This window comes from Medicago sativa, chromosome 3, assembly GCF_051527215.1.
Source record: "Medicago sativa cultivar Bolivia chromosome 3, Bolivia_mono, whole genome shotgun sequence".
In the NCBI taxonomy this organism is placed as follows: domain Eukaryota; kingdom Viridiplantae; phylum Streptophyta; class Magnoliopsida; order Fabales; family Fabaceae; genus Medicago; species Medicago sativa.
Window position 1 is genome coordinate 45,339,711 of NC_140751.1, and position 14,776 is coordinate 45,354,486.

Genomic DNA, 14,776 nt, shown 5'->3' on the forward strand with positions numbered 1-14,776 from the left:
CTAACGCATTAAGCTTCCTTTTTGTTGATACTTTAGCTCTCTTTTGTTCATCTAGAACCTATTTAAGATGTAAAATTTTGTCTATGGTCCTGTACACTTGAACAAATATTAGCTTATCCAATTGACAATTTTTTAATACCTTGTTATCATCAAAACTCTTAAAGGTTCATTGTTAAACACATTTTGTTCCAACAAACTACTATAAACTCCGGTGTTCTCTCTCTTTTTCCCTATCCTTTTTACTTTTTGATATTGCTTGTGATTAATTGAATAATTAATAGGTTAATTGCAAGTATTGATCTAAGTTGTTTTTCATTGAAAATTAACCTAATTTATTGAGTTAGGTTTCACATAATTTGCTTAGATCAATTGATTGCAAAGTCCATTCAATTCTTCAATTACACTTGCATTGTGTTTTGATTTGATAGCATAGTATTTTTGTTCACATAGGTTTGGTTTGAAATTGTGTATTGTTTTGTACCTTGTTCAAGGATTATTAATAATTGATTGTGTAAAAAGATTTGTATCGTGAATCTCTCAATTCTAAGATAAAATCTTATTCCACATATATTTGCTTCTTGTTGATTCATTGATTGTGATTGTTCAAGCAAAATTCCAATAGTCAATTTCATCAAAATCCGTTTTTATCAAATCTCCGGAAAAACTTTTAAAAAGCTATTCACCCCCCCACCCCCCCACCCCTAGCTTGGTAACTATCTAGCCATATAGACCAACAATCCGCATAGAGAATATGAGTCTGAAAATCAATACCTTGGCAGTACGGCATAGGCTGCATGGAACTAGCAACACGCTCAACCTCAATGGCTCTACTTAAAACCTCCTCTGCTAGACAAAAGAGAAGCGGATATAAGGGGTCACTCTGACGAACTCCTCTTTTGCAAGCGAAATATCCCACGACACTTCCATTTACCAAGACTGACAGGCGAGCAGAATCTAAAATAGCATAAATCTAGTCACAAAAAAGGGAGTAGAAACTGAATTTCTTAAGAACCAACAACAAAAAATTCCAGTCAATAGTGTCAAACGCTTTCCGAATATCAACCTTAATTGCCAAATTACCACCATAATGTTTCCGATGTAACATATTAATAACTTCTGAAGCTAAAACAACACAGTCAAGTATATGAAGTTCGCGAACAAAACCTCTTTGTTGGGGGGAAATTATGCGCATGCAGATAATGGACAATTTGTCTGCAAGAATTTTTGTAACAACTTTAAACTGAAAATTAGCCAAAGCTATCGGCCTAAAATGACCCATGGAACAAGCCCGAGGTACCTTTGGAATCAGCACAATAATATTAGCATTAAGATTAGGAATGATTACCCCAAAATAAAAAAAATCTTGGACCGAGCAAACCACCTCATGAGCAACAATGTCCCAAAAATACTGAAAGAAATGACCATCAAATCCGTCCGGACCAGGTGCACCATCACCATTTAAATCAAAAACAGCCCGCTTAATTTCATCATTGTCTGGGGCCGCAGCCAACATTAAATTATCATTGTCTGTGACCAATAAAGGAATCACGGTTTCCACCAAATTGTTAGGCACACAATTATTTTCAACACGAAAGATATTTTGAAAATATGCAAGAACATGTTCTTCAACCTGATTTGGGCCAGTCAGCCGCACCTCTCCATTCTGCAACATAGAGATCAGCTTCGAAAAAGACTTGATTTTTGTTACCCGATGGAAATACGCGGAGTTTCTATCACCGTGAATAAATCTCTGATGCCTTGCCTTTTCACGCCATAATTGGTCTTGACAGTTAAGAGCCTTTGTAAGGGCTAACTGAGAAAGAAGCTCTTGCGCATACATATCATCATCCAAGCCGTGGGCATCAATCAATTGCTGAATACGTAAAAGCTCAGCCATAGCAAGCTCGACTTGTTTATGAACATCACCATAAGTAGATTTGTTTGAAACTTTGAAGGCCTTTTTAACACGAAGAAGCTTATGTTGCAGCCGATGCATACCAGTCCCTACCACATCCAAGATAGAAATTCATTACAAGAAGTAGAAGCAGGCAGCCTTGTTCCCCTCTTCTTATGAGCACCCAAAACCGCATTAAAATCCCCCACAAAAATCCACGGTGCCAAATAACGTTGTTGTAACGATGTCAAATCAGACCAAAGTTGTCGACGATGCATATAATTAGTACCGGCATAAATCCCTGCTATATAAATTTTTGTGTTGTTACATACATGTTCCAACACCACACACTGAGAGGACTCAAAACGAACAACGAAATCCACATCAGCTCCCCATAAAGCCCAAAGATTCGGCAACAGAGAACCTCTATTATTTGCAAAATATTTAGTAATTTTAGTATCTTTCCAAAACCAGCTCAGAACAGAGCTAAGAGAAACCATTGGCTCGGCCAAAAAAACAATAGATGGGCTATGAACATGGCACAATTCACTAAGAGCAACCCGGGAGTCATAGTTGCCAACACCCCGAATATTCCAATATAAAATCTTCATTTAGAGGTGGGTAGGGGACCCTTGGAGCGGGTTGAATAAGTCTCCTTTGCTATTTTCTTCTTTTGCGCATTTGATAAATAAGGAGTCAAAATGTCTGCAGTGGTGTTATGCAATAGCAAATCATTCACAAAATCAATTTCCCTTTGTAACACCGGATCATCTGGGCCAGCTGCAATATTATTTATATTAGGAAACTCAGATGCCAAAGTGATAAGTAGTTGTACCTCATGAACCAGGCTAAGTGTGCGAGTAATTGCATCAGAAACATTTTGTAACGACATATGGAATGCAATATCCGACAGTTGTTGATGGGAAACAACGAGTTGCCCCTCTGACTGTGTCTCTGTTATGGATGTTTCCTTAGTGACATTTTCTTGTGGAAGTGTTTGTGACTGTGTCACATCTGTATTCCCCACTTCCTCATGTTGAATTGAGGTCACTTGGCAAGTTGCATCAATTTCAATAATCTGCTGAGTCGTGGCTCCAGCCCCTTGGACGTTCTCTTCACAATGGTTTGCTGTAGAAGCAAATGCTTTAGAGGATCCAATACCTTCTGAATTTTCTATCGGCTTCCACCCTTGCTTGGGTTTCTGGGAATGGATTAGCTTCTTGCCTTTGTCAAGTGGTTGTTCGTTGTTGTTCTCCCGTCGTGGCTGCAACCAACGACATGCCGAAACATTGTGGCCAATGCTTTTGCAATGTTGGCAAAAATCAGGCAGTCTCTCATACTCTATCGCCACCGGAAACGCAAATCCTTCATGTTCTACCATGACCTCATAAAAAATATCTTTCGAAAGATCCAGGTCCACAAGAATGTGGGCATAATGGCTATACAATCTGTTTCTAGTCACATTGTCAATGAGCAACGGAGTTCCCACTGCCCCCGCAATTTCATACAAGTTTTTCTCCATCCAGTATTCTTGCTGTAATTCCCATAATCGAATCCAAACCTGAGTGTGAGTTTGTTGTTGCGTGCACATGTTGAAGTCCTTTGTCCATTCAAAAAATTTGAGTAACCCTTGCTTCAAGCTAACCGTACCAGCTGCTCAAACGGTTCGCATATCCTCTTGTGAGTTGAAGAAGAATTCATAAAAACCCCGCCCAAGAGACATCAGATTCCACGAGCCCTTCACTCTCCAAAACTTCTGTAATTTGGCAGTAAGGTCTTTGGAGAAGTAGGGCTTATCTCCTTTGTTTAGCATCAACCGACCGCGAAGGTTGGTTTTGCAATAATCAAGTCCACGAGAATAAACATCATTTGTGATTTTGACAGAGAAGGTTTCACCACGAATGTAAGGCACCGGGAGAGGGTCAGCGAGTATCGTATTACCACACAGAGCGTGCGCAAACGATGACTTAAGTGCAGCTGCTGGTTTCTGAATCGGAGCAACGACAGTAGGCGTAACATGTGGAGGAACAACCACGATGGCCTGGGGGAATGGTGTCGTGATTCCATGGTTGAGGGCTGGAGGCGCGAACTCTGCCTGTCAGTCAAACATGGCTTAGGAGGGCGAAGCCACGCCTGATATATGGCAAAGAAGGAACTAGATAAGAAGTTGATCGGAATACAATCAGAACCCCAAACAGAAACCCTAGGCGAGAAACCCTAGCAAAGCATCAAAATTTCCCTATTATTTCAATTATACTCTTAAGCAACTTTTTCTATAATAAAGATTGTTGTTGGTGTCATTAAAAAAAAGAATTTAGATAATATTTTTTTGTTATATTTTAAAAGCAAAAAACATTTATATTTTTTCTTTTAATCAAAATTTCATATAAATAATGTTCATAATTTTCAAACGTTAACGCAATAAAAAGAGAGGAAAGACATACACGTGAGTGTCCGTCTTTTCGCTATTAGTAAATAAAATAGTTTAAATGAAGGGTAAAATAAGCTCATGTATTTTAAGCCTATTTTCTTTATATACGGTATAGATAATTTTTTTCCCGAGATACAATAGAAGTAGATATAAATATTAAACAATAAAATGTTTTATATTTTTTTAAGAAATTATATGTTTTATATATTTTTTTATTAAAATAAATTGAGGCTTTTCAAAGGCTTCTCTCTCGTGAGCCGTCACCAAAACCCTAGTTTCTTCTCCTTCATCCACCAAAGAGGGGTGATTTAGGGTTTTTGACCCAAAATCACCCTCTAACTCATTTTTCTATTTCCCTTTTATTGAAATAAGTGATTTTCACATCTATTTCGTGATTTTATCGTCTTAGTGCGACGTTGATTCAGATTGTCATATCAGCTTCGATCCAGTGAAGATCAAACCAATGACTTTGGAGTCGTCAACGTTTCAGATCCGGAGACATGAGTATTCCGGATACTTAAATATAGTCATATGTGTAGGCTTTAGTACTTTGCCATTTTATGCTATTAACATGGATGTTGTGAGTTTGTTTACAGATTCATCTTTTTTGTTTTTAGCGAATTTTCATTGTATCGATGTACTCTATCAATTTGAATGAATGAATGAATATTGTTTATTTTTGTCAAAATAAATAATTTTTTTTTATTAGTTATAAATAATTTGACTGATATAAATGTACATACTAATATTTATAGACTTTTTTTTTTTAAGGAATATTATTTATAGACATTTTTTTAAGGAATATTATTTATAGACATTTTTTTTTTGAAGGAATATTTACATGACATTTTTACTAAGACAATAAATTCAGTCAAAATACATACATACAATATTTTTTTAATATATAAATTTTGACTCATATATATAAATAATTAACATAAAGATACAAAATTCTATTATAAAAGAGAGCTTTCGTATTCTTGATTTCAAAGAACTTTTTTTTCAAAATTTGAAGTTTCGTTTCTCTTGTGAGTACCTATGGCAGCAAATCCAAAATCGAATAAGATTTTTTCAGGAAAGGTAGAAATTGAGTGTAATTGTTACACCTATTTTCAACAATGCACTATTCTTATTCTCATACATATTTTAGTTTTTAACGTTTCATTATGTCATTTCCACCCTTTAAATTTTGTTTTAATATGTGAATTTTTTTTTTCATAAATTAAACATCACATATTCATATGATTTTCGTTCAATTCTAGTATACAGTTCTACATAAATCATGTAAGATCATTTTTCCGTGATAAATCAGATAAAACAATATATTGGTGTTTGTTTTTCCCTTTTTTTTTATTGTGTTAACATTTGTAAATTATGAATGATATATTTTATGAAATTTTGATTTTCATTAGAAGTATACGTCTAAATGTATGTGAATTTCAAATTATAATAAATCAAACAAACCACGTTTATCTTTTTCAAGGTTTTTTCTAGATTACATTTGAAGAATGGTGGATAATTTACTCATCAACCAATGAAAATGAGCAATTTAGTTAAGATAGTTCATGTATACCACTTAAAATTGTGAATGTTTATTGGTTGAGGTAAATTACCCATCATTCTTCTATGGGTACCCTAGTTGTCACCCTTTTTCATTCACACCAACAACACCAGACAAACCCAAGTGAGTTAGATATATGTACGAATTAAACTTTCTTATAACAATTTTCTAGAATAATTAGATATCCGTCAAAAAAATATAATTAAATAAATTAAATCCGAATAGATTTCTTATTTGATAGAATGAATTAAATTAATGTTTTGTAGACATGCATTGGTTAACTTTCAAGAAAATATATATTCAAAGTTTAACTATGTTCGTTGCTTGTGTTATATTTTTAATGCAGAAAGGAAGAGTAGTTTATGCTGATCCAATATCATGGATATCTCCAGAGGATAATAGTGATTATGATGGTAGTGATGATAACAATGATGCTGCCATCATCACTACTCCAACGAGGAGGGTAAATTTGATTTTATTACAAATTTTAATATTCCTCCACTCAAATATTTTCTAACTTCAATTTTGTTTTAATTTTTATTGATGTATTTATATGGGTTTAGATTGTAAGTCCATCTACTTCATCAGCAAGAAACCCAAGACGCCCTTTTCCAGCTGAATGGAAAGATAGGTGGGAAATTGAAGAGAGACCACGAAGCAATGGAATTAGGAGTGACAAGGTTTGTATTAGAATTTAAAATGTAAACTTTTGTTCACAAAATAATCAATGTGATAGTTTTTCTTTTTTTTGATACTAATGTGATAGTTTTTCTTATTAGTGATAGTTTTTTTTATATCATTTTTTAATTAGATGCAAGAATAGGAGGTTTGAATGAGGGGATTTTAGAAATTCTACGTCATTGTAAAACTAAATAAACCTACAAAATAATTTCTCCTTATAAGGTAAATATATTATACTTTTTTTATGAAAAATCCATTCAAATTATTTTTCTTTTTACGGCAAAATAATCATACACATTCATGAATATAATTGAACAATTTAATTAAATACTTTGGATTATTAATTTTTTTCTCAATTTCTTTTGGTCTTATTCTTTCGATAACTTTATCCAAAAATTTCAATTTCAACCAGTTTTAGCGGTATAATCATTGCTAGAGGAATAGCTTAAGTTTAAAAAAATTCATATTTGCATAAATATTATTTTTTATTGAATTGTAGTCTCTACGAAAACACCATTTGCACATATTCCGAACTATTGTTATCGTAACATTTTGAACATGTACTCATCTTGTATTATTTTTTTATTAACAAGATCAAAATTTAATTAAATAATTGTTGTGTTGTAGTTTTATCATCATAAGACGGAAGGCTTTACATGTCGCTCCATGAAAGATGTTGAGAAATATGAGAAAGATGGAACAATGCCAGAGCGTAAAAGAAAAAGTGAAGGAAAAGGAAAAGAAGTTGATGTGAGTACACTTTTTTTGAATATTTCAAGTCTCAACTCTTATACTTGTATAGTTTTATGTTATGTTTAACATTGTTTTGTGATGTAATATTAAAAAGTTTAGGACATATTAGCTAGTGTAATTGATTTTTAATTACTAATAGTAATGTGGTTTAAAGTGTTGGTGCTACGACTTTTAGCACTATATATGCTTGCTAATCATGATTGGATAAATATAATTTGTAATAATAAAAATATAACATGATATTTTGAAGTACTAACATACATCATTCTTTCTCTCTAGATTTGTTTGTAGATGAGAATTTTTTTTAATAAGCTTCGTAATTTCATTAAGGCCAAAAAAAATCTCATTTCATATTTATTTGTTTTTTTATAAATGTTAGAAACACTTTATTTCTAATACATTATCTTTAACACTCACATTTTTATTGGGTGAAATTCACATAGATCCCACACCATGAGGAAGTCGTTTTCAAAGTGTACTATCCATGATGATTTCATCATATATAAAAGTGGTTGTTAGTGATTGGGTTAGAATGAGAGTCTCCATAACTTTACTCTTAATTAGATTTAAAAATGTAATTCATCAAGTGAAAAGTCTTATATTATGTACCATTTTTTTTTTTGTGGTGTCCAGGGTTCGAACCCTAGACCTTGCAAATATTACGCATTGTCCTTGTCAATTGAGTTAAGGTCACATAGACATATTATGTACCATTCTGACATGATTTTATATATGCTTAAAAAAATTTCAGGCGAATATTGCTAAGAAGAAAAAGGAGAAAGCTGAAAAAATGAGAATTCGCGTGGAAGAGTTCCTTGCAGAATCTCACAATAACTTACTTCACTATTTTGACTCTTGAGCAAGAGATATCAAATGGATAAGTTACTGTGATTTTTAGTAATATATCGTTTTGGTTATAATAAAATCACCTATTGTTAAGGTGACACTAAACTCATGGAGTATTTTCTTTTAGTTTGAAAAAGTACATTTCTTTATATTTTAATATTTATGGTTGGATACTTTTAATGTTTGAATGATATGAATGGATGATACTTCTCCCTTCAAAGTTCTTTGCTTATACCTGTGGTGGTGGTTTTCTCCTTTAATTGAGTTTGTGTTGAATAGGGGTAGGCACTTGAATAAGATGAATTCTTTGTTGGTGTTTTTTCGTAATATTATGAGGCATAACATGTTGTAGCACAACTCCTATTGCTAGTATGTACCTAGTACCTATTGTATATAGGATGATCTCAAAATAATGAGGCAAGATCATTCTCTTGGTGGGAAATCAAAGAGAGGCTGCATGATTTGATAACGGGTCGATGGTTTAGGTCAAAGGCCATAAAATGTATTCGAGTCGTCTCAAATTATAAGTTGTTTTAGGAAAAAATTTCCTATAAATTATAAGTGTTTTCGATACCAATGGATGTTTAATGTTAATTTTTTTTTATCATATAGGCTTAACTTTTATTTCTCATGTCACTACTAATCGAAGGATGGTAAAATAGCTCACAAATTCTCTTTCAAGTGCAAAATCTATTACATTTTTAATCTATGTTAAATGGTCAAAATGAAGTATAATTTAAGACGGATGGTGTAATGGAAAATCATTGGTAGTTGAATATTATCAATGATTTATAAAGGTCACAACTCTAAGTATGTATCTGTCGAACGATTCAAATACCATGAAGAAATTATGGAGGTAAGTAAAAACAATGAAGCTCTTAAATTTTTCAATATTTTTTGAAAGGTTTTCCTTTAATTTAATTGATTTACATAGTGCAAACATTGAAGTAGGTTGATAAAAGAATCATATAAATAAATTCATCAGGACCTAGAGCACTATTATTGTTGAGTGAAAAAACTACAGCTCTAATCTAATGAGAGAGTAGCGTGGTAACCATAGTATTAACATCATATGTGACCATTTGATAGTAGCATAGAAAACTATAGCTCTAAATTTGTATTTGTATTTTAGATTAATTAAGATTTTTTTAGTGTATGTGTGTTTGATATTTTACTTTTGCTTACTATGTTATTCAAAGTTTTCATCATCGTTTAACTGTAACGTTCCTCTCCATGTTGGGCAAACGAAATGGATTATTCCCTTTCAGTTGGATTTTCTTCATATAAAAGAGTCAAATCAAACCCTCTGGCCACTAGGGGTTCGAATTTGTCACCACTTAGATAAATCCATTATAGGATATTTTGATAATTTTATTATAACTAAAGCGTGATTAATATTAATTTTTAATTTAATCTCAACAATTCTTACTTGAAACACTTGATAACAATCAATATTGTAATATCCAATAGCACTTGGATGAGATGATAAAATATCTCTTTTATCTTAGTCTGATATCATGAGTTTGAATACAATCTTAAAAATGCAGCAGTGTTAAATCTTTTAAAGGTCTACAGTGTTAAATCTTTTATACACAATTTATAATAAAATCAAATAAAATTGGACTTTTTTTTAAGCAACCACAACCGTACTTGTACCAAACAAAAATAATCAAAACTATAAATCAAACGATTTTCTTAAAAAAAAAAAAAAAGGATCTTGTTTTTTACATTAAAAATCAATAATATTCGAAACCACATTTACTCAACCATTGAGTATGACTCAGATTGGTTACATAATGTGGAGCTTGTGAGCAAAACATTTACTTAGTGTGACGACCTAAGCTTGCAAGTCCAAATAACTTCTGAGGTCTATTTAGAATTCTCCTGTTTGGCACATAATGTACTTTTAACCAAACTTTTTTAGTATCTAAAATATGATTTAAAATGAAATATAAAATAAGAGATTTATATATAAAGCTAATTTTTTTAGGCAAATTAAAGTTGTTTAGTGTATTTACAGTAATTTTCAAACTAAAAATTTGTATGATAAAATCTTTTTCAAAAGCCATGAAAGCTATTATATTTCAATTTTATTCTTTTTCATAAATCAGAATTAACTATTTTTAAGAACTTATTAAAAAAAATAGTGTTTGCCTATTATTATTTTTTACTTTAACCTATGACGATAAAGAAAGTCTAAAAAAATCCTGGCCAAACACTCCTAAAACCATAGTCTGTTCACATAAAAGAAATTTACCATTAATTTTTTTTTCTCTCAATATTTTGTTAAGTTTCACCATTTTTGAGTTTCGTATTCTATTCTACTGTTTAAGATTGACTAATTTTTGTCAAAGAATTTATGGAACATACAAGGTAATTTTTCTCACTCAATCAAATTTTCTATCGGTAAAAGTAGATCGAACCATAAACAACTTGCTTAAAGATCCACGTCCCTTACAACTTAAATCAACGTGTTAATGTTAATCCCAATAGAGTCTTGTGGTGGATTAGTCTAGGGGTTGGTTTATTGTGGGGTTCAATTACATGTCTTTATGCTATACGGCTGGAGTTGGATGATCCTAGATGGTTTTATGATGTTTTTTAATTTTTGCTCTTGTTTTATTGTGGATTGTACTTTGATTTTGTTAGTGATTAGTTTTTTTTTTTTTTTTTTGAATAAAAGGGCAATTTTATTAATGTACTAAATCCTGAAAGTACACCTCCAGAATTGAGGAAGGCACCTCCTCTATCCAAATTTTTGTAGTTGAACTACTTTTGTATTAATTTTTTTTCTTTATTGGTACAAGAACTACTTTTGTATTAATTATTTGTATGTATTTGTGCTCTTTAAGAAATATTCGGACGGTCTTTAAAATTTCTTTAATAATTTTTTTTGACCGTAGAATTTCTTTAATAATTTTCTTTTTGTCAATATATGAAATCTAACTTTAAATAAAGTTAAAGTATTTGACAAAAAAAAAGTATTTGACCAATTAATACTCTATTCTTCCTTTTATCATAAAATGACAACTGCGCCCACATGTAGATGCATGAATCTCTTTCTTTTAAGAGTAATGATATTTGAACAACTATTTTGATACAATTTTTGGGACAATCCTTGTTGTTTTTTCTTTTCATTGTTCAAAAACAGTGGAGAGAGAAAAAGGAAGACAGAATAAAAAGATAATATGAGTATGAGAGAGAAAGTTGTACAAAAGTTGTATAAAAATGGTTGTACAAATATCATTTATCTTCTTATAAATACCAACTTACATCATCACCATAAACACCACACCCTCATATTTCACTTTGCAAACTCCATTCAATCACTCTTTTCATCCTCAATTGAAATGGCTTCCACAGCACCAACCACACCAAAAACCGTCGCTAAAGAAATAGTTACCGAATTTGGAACATTCGTTCGTATCTTTAGCGACGGTTCAGTAGAAAGACCATCACAAACCCCATTTGTTCCTCCATCTCTCAATGACCCAAACACTGGACTTTCATCCAAAGACATAGTAATCCCACACAACCCCACACTTTCATCTCGTATATACCTTCCAAAAATCACAAACCCACCTTCCAAATTACCAATCTTGGTTTATTTTCATGGCGGCGCGTTCGTCTTCGAATCCGCATTCTCAAGGTTGTACCATGAACATTTGAAAATCTTTGCATCACAAGCAAATGTGATAGTTGTCTCTATTGAATATAGTCTTGCTCCTGAGTATCCTCTTCCTGCATGTTACCATGACTGTTGGGCTGCACTCAAATGGGTATCTTCTCACTGCAAAAACATCATCAACAATCCAGAACCATGGTTGATTGAACATGGTGATTTTGATAAAGTTTTCATTGGTGGTGATAGTGCTGGTGCTAATATAGCACATAACGTTGCAATTCAAGCTGGAGTTGAAAATTTACCTTATGATGTTAAAATATTAGGAGCTATTTTAATTCATCCGTATTTTCAAAGCTCTAACCCTATTGGGTCAGAACCTATTATTGAGCCTGAAAATAATCTTTTCCATAAGGTTTGGCATTTGGTGTACCCAAATGCACCTTTTGGAATTGATAACCCTTTGATTAATCCTTTGGGAGAAGGTGCACCTAGCTTGAAAAAACTTGGTTGTTCTAGAATTATTATTTGTGTTGCTGGAAAAGATAAGTTAAGGGATAGAGGAGTTTGGTATTGGGAATGTGTGAAGAATGGTGGGTGGAATGGGAAATTGGAATTCTTTGAAGAGAAAGATGAGAACCATGTTTATCATTTGCTTAAACCAGAATCTGAGAGTGGCAAGATATTGATCCAACGATTGGTTAGTTTTGTCCAAGAGTGAAGAAGGGTCGTGATCACTTTGCTTGATTTGGTATTTTGTACTAGTAGTTTTTGTTTTTAATCAATAATTGTGATTTTCTAAAGGCAACAAGACAATAATAATAAAGGACCTTTCGGGGTTTTATGTTTGGATGGAAATAATGAAGAGATATTTCTTTAGACCAAAATAAATGGATGTAAAAGTTTAGTTTATTACATTTAATTTTCTCTTTCATGATTTGTTATTCAATTCTTATGTTTGCATTCAACAAGGTTTGGCATATTAAAGAACTTCTTTTGCTATGTAAAAATGAATGGTTTAGTTCCATGATTAATTAATGGTATAGAATTTCAATTCATTTAGGCTGTGTTTGTTTCCATGGAAAGATTGTGATAAGGAAAGAAAGGGGATGGAAAGAAAGGCTTTCAGTTGTTTGGAACCCTATAGAAAGATGAAGGAAGGAAAGAATATTGGTGGGTCCCACGTTGGAAAACTTTCTCCCCACATGGGCACGGAAAGGTTGCGGAATGCATGTGCTTTGTTTAAAATATCTTAAATGCCCCACCCAACTTTTATGAGTAATTTTTTTCTTATTTTTAAGGCTTACAGTATTTTTTTTCTTCAATACTACCGCTAACTTTTTCTTTATTTAAATAATTCCCCCTCTTAACTTTTTCTTCAATTGTTTATTGTTTATATATAATAAATAATGCTATTTTTTCCAAAACAATTAAAATACTACTATTTTTGTTTAAGGGTATTTATGTCAATTACCAAATATATGTTTTTCTTTCCTTCAACTTTCTATCCCACTTTCTTTTGTATCAAACAACCCAAACAATCCTCTCACTTTCTACTCTTTTTCTTTCCTTAAACAATCTTTCATTTCTCATTCTTTCCTTTCACTTTCTTTGGTCATCCAAACATACCCTTAAGGTGTGTTTGGATGGAGGGTTAGGAGGGAAAGAGATGGGAGAGTTTACTTTTCTTTTTTAAATTACGGATATTATAAAATGATTTTTTGAAAATTGAAGGGTTAAATATGTTTTTGATCCCTATAAAATTGGGAACTTCTAAGTTTAGTCCTTACTTAATTTTAATAGGTTTTTTAGTCCCTACAAAAAAAAAATTAATTCTAATTTTAGTCCCTGTTACAACAAAGTTTGTTTAATTATCCTTAAACTCTTAAATTTTTGAACGATTTTTTTGAGATAAGTTTAGAACACTATGAATGATTCATTAACTAAAATTAGAATTTTTTAACATGAAACGAATTAAATATGAATTTTTTAAAACCACAAAAGTTAAAGATAAATTAAATTAACAAAATCTAGACGTAGAAATCAAATTTTGCGACAATTTTTTGTAGAGGAGCTTTTAGTAATGTTCTTAACACGTCTGCAAAAAATTATTCAAAAACTCAAGAGTATAAGCATATATTAAACAAATTTGAATTGAGGAGGGACTAATACTGAGTGCAGAATTTTTTTATAGGGACTAAAAGAACTATTAAAATTAAGTAAGGACTAAATTTAAAAGGTCCCAATTTTATAGGGACTAAATACATATTTAACCCAAAATTGAATAACAACATGATAAACCATATAATATTTCAACAACACTTAATTTATTTTAAAAAAAAGGGTAAAATATGCTTTTCGTCCCTGTAATTATAGGTCATTTGAATTTTCGTCCCTGAGCTTACTAATCCTCCCATTTTGTCCCTGTAAAAGTTAATCACTTGAAATTTCGTCCCTCGCCCCTTTTAATCACTGCCACGTCAGCAAATTACCAAAATGGCATGGGAAATAACGAAAATACCCCTGGCTTATTTTTTTTTTTTGTTTTTTTTCCTTCAAAAATTTTTTCCCAGCTTTTTCCCGAATTTTTTTTTACGATTTTTTCTCCGAAAAATTTCAGTTTTTTCAGTTTTAATTTTAACATTTTTTTTCCGAAATTTTTTTATGTTTTTTAATTATTTTTTCAGATATTTTAATTTAAAAAAATAATTTTCACAAAAAAAAATTTCCCAGTTTTTTCCCGAATTTTTTTTTACGATTTTTTCTCCGAAAAATTTCAGTTTTTTCAGTTTTAATTTTAACATTTTTTTCCGAAATTTTTTATGATTTTTAAATATTTTTTCAGATTTTTTTTAATTTAAAAAAAGAATTTTCAAAATTTTGAAATTTTTTTTAAGGAAAAAAATAAGTCAGGGGTATTTTCGTCATTTTCCATGCCATTTTGGTAATTTGCTGACGTGGCAGTGATTAAAAGGGGCGAGGGACGAA

The 14,776-nt window shown here is 31.6% G+C and overlaps 3 protein-coding genes across 3 annotated transcripts; 2 read left to right on the forward strand and 1 right to left on the reverse strand.

The window, feature by feature from the left end:
- Positions 1 to 2,501: 2,501 nt before the first annotated feature.
- LOC146937686 (uncharacterized) lies at positions 2,502 to 3,485 on the reverse strand. Its single transcript, XM_085749497.1, has one exon. The coding sequence runs from the start codon at positions 3,483 to 3,485 to the stop codon at positions 2,502 to 2,504; it is 984 nt and encodes a 327-aa protein (XP_085605623.1).
- Positions 3,486 to 5,328: 1,843 nt separating this feature from the next.
- On the forward strand, positions 5,329 to 8,374 carry LOC146937687 (uncharacterized). Its single transcript, XM_085751884.1, has 5 exons — positions 5,329 to 5,405; positions 6,233 to 6,349; positions 6,450 to 6,566; positions 7,195 to 7,317; positions 8,072 to 8,374. Exons 1-5 carry the CDS (start codon positions 5,364 to 5,366, stop codon positions 8,177 to 8,179), a joined length of 507 nt encoding a protein of 168 aa, XP_085608010.1. The 5' UTR covers positions 5,329 to 5,363; the 3' UTR covers positions 8,180 to 8,374.
- Positions 8,375 to 11,227: 2,853 nt separating this feature from the next.
- LOC146937688 (2-hydroxyisoflavanone dehydratase-like) lies at positions 11,228 to 12,722 on the forward strand. The gene has a single exon (XM_085751883.1). It carries the CDS (start codon positions 11,355 to 11,357, stop codon positions 12,507 to 12,509), a length of 1,155 nt encoding a protein of 384 aa, XP_085608009.1. The 5' UTR covers positions 11,228 to 11,354; the 3' UTR covers positions 12,510 to 12,722.
- Positions 12,723 to 14,776: the final 2,054 nt, after the last annotated feature.